Raw genomic sequence first — 13,156 nt, 5'->3', positions numbered from 1 at the left:
GGGGGATTTAGGAGGGGAGGGGGAGATGGAGAATCTGTTCACGTTCTTAAGCTACAAGAAAAACCAAAGAAGAAAACAAGACTCATGTGAACTTGGAAAAGCTCATAAATATTTTTCTACCACGAATGTTCAGATATCTGTCGTGTCCTGAAGCAACAAATCTCCTCCTTTTAAGGATAACATGTAAACCGAAACCAAAAAAATCACGTCCAATCGATTCAAGTTCGATTTCAAACCGAAACTAAAACCACTGATTCTGAAACCACTAATTTTAGAACTAGGGCTTGTCCCAGCAAAAACATCTTTAGCCAAAAGTACTTTCAAATACCAACACTGAATCCAGATAAAATATATGATTAAATACGACAAGATCCTGAACATGTATAAATAAAAAACATAAAGGAAAAAAAAACAATCATCGAAGAAAATTTGTATCAGACTTTTACATCTAGAAAATAGAGCGTCCACATACATACATGAAACGAACAAAATGCAATGAACAGCAGGATCGAAAAAGACATTTCTTGTGGAGCTACCATTCAGATGAAACAGGCATTATGCATAAGGATACGCTATGGTAAATACGAAAAGAAGCATTAAAAGGCTACCTTATAAGATACGGGCACACTAAATATGAAAAGAAACATTAAAAGGCTACCTTTTGCTCATGGTGGAGAAACCACAGACGGCAGCGCAGAAAGCAACAGTAGAGATCATGAACAAGCATTGGAGGATCGCTAGCCCAACCAGAGGAAGAGCATCGTATCGTCCATGACCAATCTTTGTCACATAAAAATCTTTTAACATAGAGCATGACAGACCTAGAATCCCAAAGAAAAACCAAAGAGATAATGTACACATAAAACAAGTTTATTCACTATATAAAGGTTGCCAAGATTACAGTCTTCACCCACCAGCCTGCAAAAGTAGGATTTGGTTTAGAAAAACAACCAAACATGGTTGTCATGGCATGCTTTTAACTATTTGCCGCCATAAACAAACCAAATCCCATGAATCTCAGGCACTCTAAACAGAACCGTGCAAAATGCAACCAAACAAAGACCATACTAACAAGGGCAACACACCCAAACGACTCAGAGGGGACATAAAGCCCGGACTGGAACAACTATTAGGGACTGACTGCCTAAAACTACCGGACAGAAACCAGCATTTGCCAATATGAGACTAGGCTAAAACACCAGAGGAGCAATGTAGGATGCTACCCTGGTAATACAAACCAGGATCATATGAAAAACAAGGGATGCATGAGATAACCAGACTCGAGAATGAGAAACAACTAGAACTAAGACCAGACATGGACGTGATCACACGAACCGAGGCCAAAACAGGGAAAAGCCAGCCAGTTGATGACTGTCAAACACCCTAAAACAGAGTTCCCTTTCAAAAGGAGGACATCTGCAAAAATATGAGATCAGCCAAAGGTCCATGGTAGACGACCAAGGTCTGTGAGAAAGTTGAAACTCACGGTCAGAAAGCACGAGCCAAAAAACAGATCAAAGTAGACTGCTGCTGTTCACCATCCAATTCGGGTGCCGGGGCTGATGAACACCCAGTGATTAGACTCCCAAGGGATTCCCCTGCACCATTTTCATACTTCTGTTCACCTAGGAAATGATATCGCACCACCATAGCTTCTCCTCGAGCAACTTCATACCACGGGTGCTGATCAAGCTGCAGTGCTGGAGATTCAGGCCCACCATGGACTGCCCCAAGTTCCCCAAGAATGGCAGACTCTTCACTGTGACCTTTGAGCAACTTGCAAGAGAGAGAATCTGCAGCTGAAGCTGCCTTGCTGATGCCAGGACTGCAACACCATAATCACTCACAGAGCAACTGGACAAATCAAGGTCCTCAATCACAGAACAACCATCCGCAATTGCCAGGAGGCTTCTATCAGTGATCTTCTTACAACCACAAAGATTAAGCATCTTCAGAGTACTTCCATGTGCCTTAACCAGCGTAGTTACCAAATCATCTGTCACATTAACACAACCATTCAGATTGACCTGCACAAAGCCGACATCAGAACTCTTGATCAAAGGGAGGAGAAATGTGTCAGTCACTCCAACTTGTCCACTCAAGTCTATATTCTGTAACTGGGGGCAGATCTTCCCTACCACTTGTAAGCTAGCACTGCTGACTCCTGGACAGTCACGAATAGTCAGAGACCTAAGTGAAATGCAAGATGGCAGTTGGACTGGGGCAAAAGCTGTGTCTTTGATGCCCAAGCATCTCACCAGACTTAGAGACTTCAACTGGGGACTGCATTTCGAAAGAGCACCGAGGACACCTATAAGAGTGATCTGATTACAATCCTCAAGGTGCAAATTCTCAAGTTCCTTTGCACTTTCAGCAAAAGCACTCAAACCAGAATCAGACAGGTAGCAAGACTTGCGAACAAAGAGATGCTTCAGGAAGGGGGAACCCTTGGCAATAGCTTGCAAGGCTATATCAGTGAGCCCGTTGCAACAAGTGATACTGATGGACCTCAACTTCCTCAAGCCAAGAGTACTTCCCATAACCCAGAATCCCTTCTCATAAACATTCTGGAGACCAGACAGGGATAAGTCAATTACATTTTTCCCATAGTGACCAATGACTGCAAGAGCGACATCGCTGATGGACAAGGTCTGAAGTTTTATCCTTTCCAGGGAAGAAGATGCTGAAGAGACCAAGCTTGTAATTCCTTGGTCACCAACATGTAGGCAGTTTTTTATGGTAACAGACTTTAATTTTGGACAGCACCGACCAATAGCCTGCAGACCTTCATTACCGACGCTTGAGCAAGATTCAATTGTCAACGATGTCAACTTGGGGCACTTCTGAGCAACAGCTATCAAGCCCCTGTCCGAAATCTGTGGGCACTGGCAGAGGTCAAGCTTTTCCAGCAGCGGGCATCCATCTGCAATCTCTGATAGGCCAGCATCAGTTATCAATGGTACCTTCCACATAGATAGGGCCCGAAGGGAAGGGCAACCATGAGCAATTGCAGAAAGCCCAACATCAGTGACCCGAGTCGAATTGCTTCCTCGGATGAGAAGCTTGCCTAACCCACCACGGCTACAGGTTCCAAGGGCGATGGAAGCAAGTCTAATATCTGTAGCTTCCTCTGCATCCAAGCGCCTGGTATGAAACCCATTGTTCTCACTTTCCTGCTCGTCTTCAGACACATCTTTGTTCAGATCAGGCAAGGGTTTCTTCACGGATTCATTCCTATGCTTCTTCCTATCAGCGAGCTCAGAAGAACGGATGCTGCACAGCAGCATAAGCCAGCGCTTAGAGACGCAAGCGGAGTTGCTCCTCTCCTTATCTCCTGGTAACCGCTGGAGGATCTCAAAGAGGCATTCGTCAGGAAGGGTGTCGATCGATCGGGGCTGCTGCTTTTCATCTGCAGTTTTTTCTCCTGCTTTGCAAATAAGAGAAGTGATCCGATGCCTCTTACTAGGCGGGCAGTAGGCATCAAAGTTATAGGTGAGAGATAGCAGGAGGCTCGAATCCATGAGGTTTGAGAAAAGAGGGCCACCAGGGCCGATATCATCGTTGCCTGCATAATATGAGAGGAGGACAGCGGTGAGTCCCAGAAGTTCATCTAAATATAATAGAAAAGCCAAACAAGATCCGCCTGACAACCAAGAGACTCACGGTAGATCTCAAGGTGTGCGATCCATAACAAGAAGCCATCTTGTAGTTCTTAGATTTCTCTATTCATTTCCGATTTCACTTTAATCTATAATCCATAATTCATGGATCTTGTTCTACATCGCCAAAAATGAGAACATAGAATGGGCGAAAACATAGAGATCTGCTCTCCCAAACACACTAGGAACGAAATAGTTGCCGAAAAATCAAATCAAAGCAGGATTAACTAAAAAATAAGTAAAGGTAGCAGAAATATCTAGCCAAAGTCGAATCAGAAGCTTGAACTAACAGCAGGATGATAATATCGCAAAGGAAACGCAAACATATGATCTAATAACCCCAGAATCTAATTTAGTAAGCTATTCAGCTTCAGACCAAGTCTAAATTCATTATGCACAGCGACAACTGGCAAAAGAACCCTCCGATCTACAAAAGACTTGCGGAAATAATTAACAGAACAATAACCCCAAAAAACAAGCAGATCTCGACGCAGAGCCCAAGGATTTCATGATCAAGCCCATGAAAAATCAACAGATCTGAGAGGAGGGAAGACGAATCACCTGCGCAGTTGACGAGCGCCGCCATGAGAGCTAATCAACGAGGAACAGCTACCGGGAGCTAATCAACGAGAAAAGTAACACTACCAGACGCATCACAAGAGCCCCAAACGAATCCTATCGACCTACAGAGGTCAAAAACTGAGAAGACGAAGCGGAAGAAGAAGAGAAGGAGGATTCCTAGCTGCCACGGGATTGGGGCTTCGGGGAGGACAAAGAGTCCGGCGGCTCAACATAATAAAAGAAAGAGGGGAAAGAGAGGATAGGGAATGTGGACGAATTCCCCGTTTTGCCCTTTGTATGCATTGCATCCGCCCGTACTAGAGGACGTGGGTTGATGGCAGTGGACGCCGAGGGAACGCGTGGGTCACGTTCGGCAAGCGGCAACACGAATCCCGACGCTGGGCCTACTTAGATACGGTTCCCACTTTTTCTAAAGAGAGAGAAACTCTCCATTGATCCTCTCTACTTCTTAATTCTAATTCACTAATGTAGTTCATATTTTAAAATATTGAGAAAAAGAAAAAAAATAATGAGTAGTTTTGCATGTTGCACCGAGATATCAATTTAAGATCTAAATATAATCAAAATATTTTTTTTCTAAAAATAAGAATCAACCTAAGAATTAAATGTATAGACCTGACTCACTTAAAATTTAAAACTAATAACTATAATTTCATACCTAAAACATTAGTTTAATGATGATTATTTAATATATTTAATTTAAGTAAAATTTAAAAAAAATTTAATCATATGAATTTTAATATTATTTGGATAACATATGTAACTTAAAGAGCATAATTTTATTATAAAAAAAAAATTATAAGTGCTACTCAGTAGAGGAGTCCAAGCTTAAACGAGTCAGTGAGGTGGTATCTAATATATTTAACTTAAGTAAATTTTAATATTTATAAGTTTAAACAATTAAATAGTAATATGTTTGACACTTATTCTATGTTTAGGATTAAGTTGATGTGACTCACTTTAAATTGAGAATTTAAACCTCATCCTATAATTATTTTTGAAGTTAAAAAGCTTGACTATTAATAATAAAATCTTAAGATCAAATTTCTTTTTCACCATGTATCCTTTTGTAAAAAAAATCTTAAAAATCAATTAAATAAAAAGACAAGGTGAAAAATAGAAAATTAGGGTCCATCTATACTTGCAAAGCCCCAAGGAAGCAAGACTACCAGAGCTCTAATTACACACCGAAACATGATATCAGCAAATTATGATGACTCGTTGTTTTTGCCTCGTAATGCTTATCCGTCATCCATGAAAACGCCATGTGATCATCATGTAACAGTTGATTGGTACTAAAGGTGGCAACAATTGTCGATGCGTTGTCCCACATCGTGGAATTGTGTGCCACGTGGTCCTGTATCTTCCAGCATTGACATGTGGGGTTACCACAATGGACAGTCGAGTAGCGTCCAGCGTGCAAGTCAAGTACATGCATAGTAGCAAAGGAATACCATTTGTACTGTATGTATTATACATGCAACCACTAGTAAATTGAGTACCCAGAGCATGTAGCTTTATGTATATAACTCATCAAATAGGTTAGTTGGCATCTTTAATACTTTAATTTAGTTTAGATTAGTTAGCATTTTATTGCAGATTAAGAAGAATCAAGTAGTGGATAATATTATCCTATCAAATAAGAAAAGAGTTAAGTATGAAAAATCAATATTGGTTGTTAGTTGTCCTTAACACAATAATTGGAGTTAAATATTTAAAATTAATATTGGTGGTTGTTAGTTGTCCAACACAAATAATTTATCATTATCTACCAAGCCACAACTATAATAGTGGCAATTCAAACAAAAAACAAGCTAATTATGTTTGTGCTAAAACCATATGATTATATTAAATCTGAACCAAAATGAAGCCTAGTAAAGAAACTACATTACATTCTACTCAAGAAGAAAAACGAGATGAAGACTAAGAGCAAATTAGATTACTTAAAAAAAAGATTGTTTCAAAAGATGGACTTGATTAATGATGAATCTCACACACAAACACACATGATAAATCAGCACACATGAAGAGCATATACATTTATTTATTGCAACAAGGCACATTAATTAGATCCTAATCCAGCTACACTTAAGAATTAATAATGTCCCAAGTTGGCAATCATAAAATGATACTCCTGCCACGATCTTTGACCAGGTTCTCATTGGAAGTCGAAACAATGTGAAAACATTTCTTGTCCATCCCACTTGGATTATATTACAATATGTTTTGGTGTTGGTGTCCCAATTGCATCACACTATAAGGCTTACTAAATTGTGTGTGTGCGTGTCTCTCCCTCTAAATATATATATTTGGTACAACGAAAGATATGCATGGAATTGTTTCCAGAGCTGTTGTGATGGGAAGGGAGGATGAATTAGTGACATGCATGCATCTAAACTTTTATCACATGGAAAGATGCATATGGCTGTCAACTACCACTTTGCAGCTTGCAAGTCATAGTATATGAACAAAAAGTCCACAGTTCAACGCGCATGCGCTCGTGTTGAAACACATTGAATGAAGCATGGGAGGAGTGCAACATAAAAATAACAATAAAATAAAATAAAATCATGATGATGTATATTATACACGAAAATAATGATAGAACTCTTCTTTTTGGGAAGTATTCACATGCATTTTGACATAAACATTTCATTGTGAAAGAGGATGACATCACGCTTTGGTTTCCCCTTTTTAACCCCAGAATAAGATGATTGTGAAGAGAAAATCTATTGAGCAATGGAAAACCAACATGTTCTTCAATAGAAAATAGGTGGGCATTTAACCTAACAACCTTCTCATATGATCAACCAAAATCACAAAATATTTTTTTTTCGAAAAATCTTGCATGGAAAACTGGACTGCCAATGACTAATCTTGATCCAATCCAATGAATTTAAATGTATACATATAGGAAAGTATTCGATTAGTGTTTAATAAATTGCTTAGCACTAAACGAAATGAATAATGTTGAGAAAAGAAGACATTAAATAGAATGGATTGCACTAGAATGAGAACTTATTAATGCAAGTAAGCTTTATGATACTGATGCTTATAATGTTTCTATAAAAGACAATACATTATTAATAAAAATAGTAGTTATTTACTGGCTTATTTATCCATGTGTTACATAAGCTTGGAGCTAGTAAGTAATGAAAACAAATCCCACTTAATATCTTCTAAAAGAGAAGTGGCCACAATATTTATAGGTAAAAGGGACTGTTTAGTAAGGAAATGGAAGTCAAATCGGTAAATGTGGTTACATGGTCTTACTTACATTTATAAGCTCATTTATAAGCTACAAGTGCTTGCTGTAATAATTTTTCCCACAACTGGGGAAGTGTCACTCGGTTGCATTTTTGCAATAGGGGTTTCTGTCTTTTGTTGATCCTAAGGATGATTGAATAAAGTTCTTTTTCTAAGAAAAATAAAGAAAGAAATGGAAGCTACTTAGCCTTGGGATTCTTTATTTAGCTTCGTGTAAGAATATTCTTACTTACTCATTGGACAAATAAATGGTCCATTAATTCCATGCCCTCATTGATACCGATACAAATTTGTTTTCCAACCTTTTGATGCAGTCAAACCACTATCTTGATCAGATTAGACATGACTTCATACTTTTCTGAGTCAGGTCATGCCAATGCAATGCAAGCATCAGCCTGACTGATACCTTAGATTTCGTTTTTTAAATTTATTTTTATGATGGCCTTCATTATTTGCATCCAATTTTTTTTAATAAAAGCAAGAATATGCACACTATTTTTCTCTTTCACTTATCACATTTTGAGTTAGCAACACAGCAACACAGCTTCACTTATCCCAAATTCTATCTCATCCTCTTCGCCCTCGTCAAATCAACAACCAAAAACCGGTAATTGTCTAAATAGAAGGTTGAAGAAATCTTGAGAAGAATTCTAATTCTACTTTCTTTGATAATTAATTGAATTTATATAACTAATTCTACTCTATGAATTAAAAATACCCCACTCGGAATATTATTTGTAGTTGTTTGGGGGAGTATGGGGACCGAGACTGGCCAAATTCGCACTGGGCATTGACAGCCCGGCCCATGATAGCCCGAGCTGTACTGCAGCCCACCTTTTGGTGTGGGGAAGACGACGCGACTCTCAGTTGCCATCAAGACAATTCATCGTGAGCAGCAAATTCATACTCATACTGGTTGAAAGAATATTTTCAGTCATGGATAAGGCATCAGATCAAGGAACAACAACACAAAATCCAAGACAAGCAAGCAGAGCAAGCTACAGAATAAACCTATCATTCACCGACAAAAAGGAAATCACACTTTACCCACTATATGCTTGCAATCAAGATTAACCAGCAGAGAAAGCATGATTCAATCGAATGCCTACCTCGATAACAGCTGCGTCGATCCTGAGATCTCATCAGATTGCAGAATCCTCAATGTCGGTACATCGTCGATCTTCTACTATCGACTCCCATTCCAATCGGCGCATCCGATCCCCAATCCTGAGCCGGATAAGTGTAGCAGAAGTAGTAGGAGGAGGAAGAGGAGGAGAAGGAAGGGCTAACAAATTGCTGGTAGCGGAGTGGGAGGAACAGGGCAGCCGAAGAGGTCATCTTACGACGGAGATGGCACTCCTCCCCCCTTGTTAACGGATTGGAATGGGCCGTTGATATCTTCGAATGCTTTAAATTTCGGGCAACGAAGCATGTGGACCGTCGAGCCCAATAGACCGGCCTAATTGAGCGGCTCGCAGAAATTGATCGACGCACTATTATTATCATTATCATTACAAGTAATGGTTTAGTTTCTTTTATTTACTTGGAGAAAGGGGGATAAATCTTCTCTTAATCTTTTGTCCTTCCCAAATAAATCATATTCATATCTCGATTCACTGTCGCATGAGAAGTTAGGTTGTGAGGGGAACTTGGTATTAATGACTCCACGTGTTAAGACCTTTTGGATTAAACCGTGTCCTATTTACTTGGAGATGGATGGTATTCCATAGCAACGAAATGAAACTGTTCGATTTGGGAGCAGTAGATATATGTTGGGACATGCCAAGATGAAACTTTAAAGTTGTGGTTGTCGCTCGGAGGATTTATTGAAAGCTAACGAACTGCCCTTAGCTTTTTGGTGCAGCCCGGAGAGGAGTAAATGTGCTCATGTGCCTTCTTCTCATGGCGTGGTAGCTTCTTCCTCACTGGTCCCTCCCCATGGCGAACCAGTGCCGCCCTTACTGCATGCTTCCCGCAGTTTCCGGTACTCGATCTTCTTTAACTGGCAAAAGAAAAGGTTTTTGCATGCATCTTTACCATGGCGAAGAGAGCGTCCGAGCAGGCTTTCCATGGCCCCATGCACGCGCTACCATCGTCTGCGTTGACGTGACAGGCCCTGGATCATCGGCAGCGAGAAGGGAGAATTGATTGGTTGCAGTAATGGTGGGTAGAATTGGGTGCATGGAAGTGGGAGCTCAGTAAAAGGTTTGCTTCGGCCTCCACGGTCCCGTGGCGGTCCCAGCAACAGCTGTGTCCGGCGTCCATCCCCTCCCGGATTAATGGCTTAAGGTTTCATCTAATGACTCCGTGGGATCGCAGAACAAGATGCGTGTGCAGTGTACTCACTGTCGTCGTTCTTTCTGAGAAAAGGGAGTTACCCCATGAGAGCTCCTGTGTCCTGGCACAATGATGAAGAGAAGGCAAAGGTAGGTCAGGAGAAGAAAGCCCTCAATCCATGCGTCAAAGACGGAGAGACAACCTTTACATTTACTGTGCATGATGAGCGGTCCTATGAAAGATCATGTTGTTTTCTTTGATGCCCAATAGTGGAGCTCCTCCCACCTCTCCATGAGTTGAATCTGAAGGGATGATGGATCTATTTACCTGGATCGATCCATCAAAGTCTAGTAGGTAAAAGATCAATGACGTTATAGATCATTAGAACCTCTTAACATAATAAGGTCATCAGCGAAAGAAACTTCAGGATAAAGATGATTCTGACACATCACGAGAAGAACAAAAGGAACCCATTTGGTTTCCGGAAAACTTACCCTTACATCTTAGCCATTATCGATCGGTTGTCATCGTGCGGCAGTCCACATTCGAATCCACATCATTCTTCTTAATCACATGATTGATTCATGTCACATGTTATTCACTCTCATCCCCATTACACACCAACGAAGCCTCGATCATCTCATGCTGCTGCTTTCAGCCTTGTTTCTTCTTATTCTTGATAACGAGAACTACACTTAGCACACTCGACCACAATGTATTTGTCACTGTCTTAGCAATCAAAACATGGTGAAGTAGCAGCGATTCGGTGAGAAAAGCAACATAATGAAAAAGCTAAAAGGTCTCATCAAAATAATGCTAATATTGACTGATTTATCCAACAAAACAATCATTCTTTTCTTCTCTTATTTGTATCTTCTCTTTCGATGACTCAGTCCAAGAGAAAGGCATGTGTTGCTATTTATGATGTGACAAGCTGGTGCTGAATCCAATGGAGTGTAGACATTGGATTGGCAACCAAGAGAGCAACACTGGGATCTTTCCATGATCTATTACATTAGTTAGCCTCATCCAAAGGCTGCTAGGTAGAAGAAATAAATGAGTTATTCATGGGCGTAGGTGAAGGAGTTTATTACCACTGTACTATGGGTGGTTACGACAGCCTATATGGCTTCCCTTCACCGACAACTCCTCTGCCATTGCTCAGTGCCTCCCTACACACTCTCATCCGTTCTATTGTTCTGCTCTCCCCCTCGCTTATCCCTGATCGTAGCTCCTCTCTCTCTCTCTCTCTCATTCTCTTTCTCTTTCTGGTTGAAAGCCTGCACATTTTGTACTTGGTGGTCAGTGAAACGCAGGCGAATCTTTACTTCTCTGGTCTCATCCTTCATCTCTTTTCCGTCTGCAGTCTCTGTCCGGCTGCCAGAGTTTTAGTTATAGGAACATAATGGTACAGTCCAAGAAGTTTAGAGGAGTCAGGCAACGCCACTGGGGCTCCTGGGTTGCTGAGATAAGACATCCTCTCCTGTGAGTAGTCCTGTGCAGTCTGTGCCAGCAGCAGTACTCGTTGATTCCTTGCCACTGCTTGCCTCTCGATCTATGCATGTGTTGAAGGTATGAAGGCAATTGGGGTTTGTTTTCCCTCTTAATCTTTCGTGCGATGTGTACAGCAAGCGACGCGTGTGGCTGGGCACCTTCGAGACGGCGGAGGAGGCGGCGCGAGCCTACGACGAGGCCGCGGTGCTCATGAGCGGCCGCAACGCCAAGACCAACTTCCCGGTGCACCGGGCGTCCGAGGGGGAGGACGCTGCCGCCGCCCACTCGTCCTCCAAGGCCCTGGCGGAGGTCCTCAGCGCCAAGCTCCGTAAGTGCTGCAAGACCACCCCGTCCCCCTCGCTCACCTGCCTCCGCCTCGACACAGAGAAGTCCCACATCGGCGTGTGGCAGAAGCGCGCCGGCACCCGCGCCGACTCCAGCTGGGTCATGACCGTGGAGCTCGGGAGCGTCGGCAGCGGCGGGCAGGAGATCAGCGAGGCGACGATGGCGCCGTCGCCGCTCGCGGGGGAGGGCACGTCGTCGCAGGAGGCGGTCGGAGAGATGGACGACGAGGAGAGGCTGGCGTTGCAGATGATAGAAGAGCTCCTCAGTAGGAACCGCCCGACCTCCTCCTCTTCACATGCAGGGATGGAAGGTGAAGATCACAGCTTCTTCCTCTAATCCGGTAGGTGTCATATGGTTTGGTTTGCTGCTGCGCTCAGTATCATTACCGATCTGGCTATGAATACAACCATAAACAGATCAGTTCATCCGCTTTATCATCCGCATACGTCGCCATTAAGCTCATCAAGCAGTCTCTCTCATTTCATGAATGCTTCATCCTTGCGAGTAGTGCTCCTCTAGCTTACTGTGTATCTTTGTTTCCTCATCTTAATGCATGCAATTATGTCATTACCGTGAAAGTGATGTGGGCGGAACAAAGTAGTCTTGATTGCAACTCACCTTTCCCTCAGTGACTGTAATTAAAGGTCTCTGTGACAGCTGCACCTATCGATCTACAGCGCTTAAGACTGAATCAGTGGAGAGATATACTGAATTGACTGCCATAAATTGGCATCACTTTGCTAAGTCAGGATGTGCAATCTGACTAATTGGTCATTTTAGTGCATGCATTTCTAGCCAAAAAGAACTGTAAATAGAAGCTCATCTCATCTCCAGAAACATCATTACAAGTCGGTGTGGATAACAATATCCAGGAATCCAAACGCAGATGGATGCCATAAATGTGGCTTATAATTGGGGAACAACAAAAAACATGAATGACCTCCTAATTAATCTGCTGTCCTAATCGAATTATTTTCTAAAATACGTCTAACATCCTAAAATTCCATAGGTGCAATCAATCATATGTGTCGTAACATCATGAAATTTGATAGCAGCTCCTGTTGACATTATTGTTTCTGGCAATTGTTTGGAAGATTTAATGTTACTGTATTATTGTTAAATGAATATATATACTCATAATTGAGCCCGTCATCAAATATACAACAAAATTCGTCATTATTTCTTGACACTGGTTGGGATCAACAACAATCCAAGAATGGGAAGAGAATTGAATTTTAATGGAGTATACAGATACAAATTCTCACGATGAAAGGAAACTTCTTAGATGCTTAATTTACTTCATCTTATCCGGATTAAACCGTTTTAATCATATTAATTAGGGTGGATTAAGTCAATCTTTAACAATCAAATAATAATTCGAGACCGTTTCTAATAATAATTCGCTAATGAAGCAGACGAAATGACTCCGGAAAATTCTAAGATCAAATTGATGATATAATCACTAGATTCTTTAGCCCTTCTTTTTCCCTTCGAATTCTTTTGGGGGTGTGAAGCATCGCTCGACCTAACAA

General features: G+C 41.4%; 2 protein-coding genes across 3 annotated transcripts; one reads left to right on the top strand and one right to left on the bottom strand.

Annotated features, from left to right (window-relative positions):
* Window positions 1-854: 854 nt before the first annotated feature.
* LOC135675821 (EIN3-binding F-box protein 1-like) lies at window positions 855-8,830 on the bottom strand. Of its 2 annotated transcripts, none has more exons than XM_065186379.1 (2): window positions 8,618-8,830; window positions 855-3,565 (listed from the first exon to the last, which is right to left on the bottom strand). In XM_065186379.1, exons 1-2 carry the CDS (start codon window positions 8,649-8,651, stop codon window positions 1,626-1,628), a joined length of 1,974 nt encoding a protein of 657 aa, XP_065042451.1. In that variant the 5' UTR covers window positions 8,652-8,830; the 3' UTR covers window positions 855-1,625. The 2 variants fall into 2 exon arrangements, with proteins under 2 accessions (XP_065042451.1, XP_065042452.1); XM_065186380.1 differs by lacking the exon at window positions 8,618-8,830 and adding an exon at window positions 4,221-4,459.
* A 2,102-nt stretch (window positions 8,831-10,932) lies between these two features.
* LOC135677655 (ethylene-responsive transcription factor WIN1-like) lies at window positions 10,933-12,304 on the top strand. The gene is made up of 2 exons (XM_065190026.1): window positions 10,933-11,270; window positions 11,414-12,304. Exons 1-2 carry the CDS (start codon window positions 11,191-11,193, stop codon window positions 11,958-11,960), a joined length of 627 nt encoding a protein of 208 aa, XP_065046098.1. The 5' UTR covers window positions 10,933-11,190; the 3' UTR covers window positions 11,961-12,304.
* The last annotated feature ends 852 nt before the right edge of the window (window positions 12,305-13,156 follow it).

Source organism: Musa acuminata, chromosome BXJ1-6, assembly GCF_036884655.1.
Source record: "Musa acuminata AAA Group cultivar baxijiao chromosome BXJ1-6, Cavendish_Baxijiao_AAA, whole genome shotgun sequence".
Classification (NCBI taxonomy): Eukaryota; Viridiplantae; Streptophyta; class Magnoliopsida; order Zingiberales; family Musaceae; genus Musa; species Musa acuminata.
Note: the sequence above shows the minus strand (reverse complement) of the source record. Positions and strands in the feature narration are given on the sequence as shown.

Bases quoted from the DNA above. Each gene is read 5' to 3' on its own strand.
- LOC135675821 (XM_065186379.1), bottom strand. From the start codon at position 8,651: ATGAGATCTCAGGATCGACGCAGCTGTTATCGAG. The intron at 3,566-8,617 runs GTAGGCATTCGA...CATATTATGCAG, and splicing joins TCGACGCAGCTGTTATCGAG to GCAACGATGATATCGGCCCT.
- LOC135677655 (XM_065190026.1), top strand. From the start codon at position 11,191: ATGGTACAGTCCAAGAAGTTTAGAGGAGTCAGGCAACGCCACTGGGGC. The intron at 11,271-11,413 runs GTGAGTAGTCCT...CGATGTGTACAG, and splicing joins GAGATAAGACATCCTCTCCT to CAAGCGACGCGTGTGGCTGG.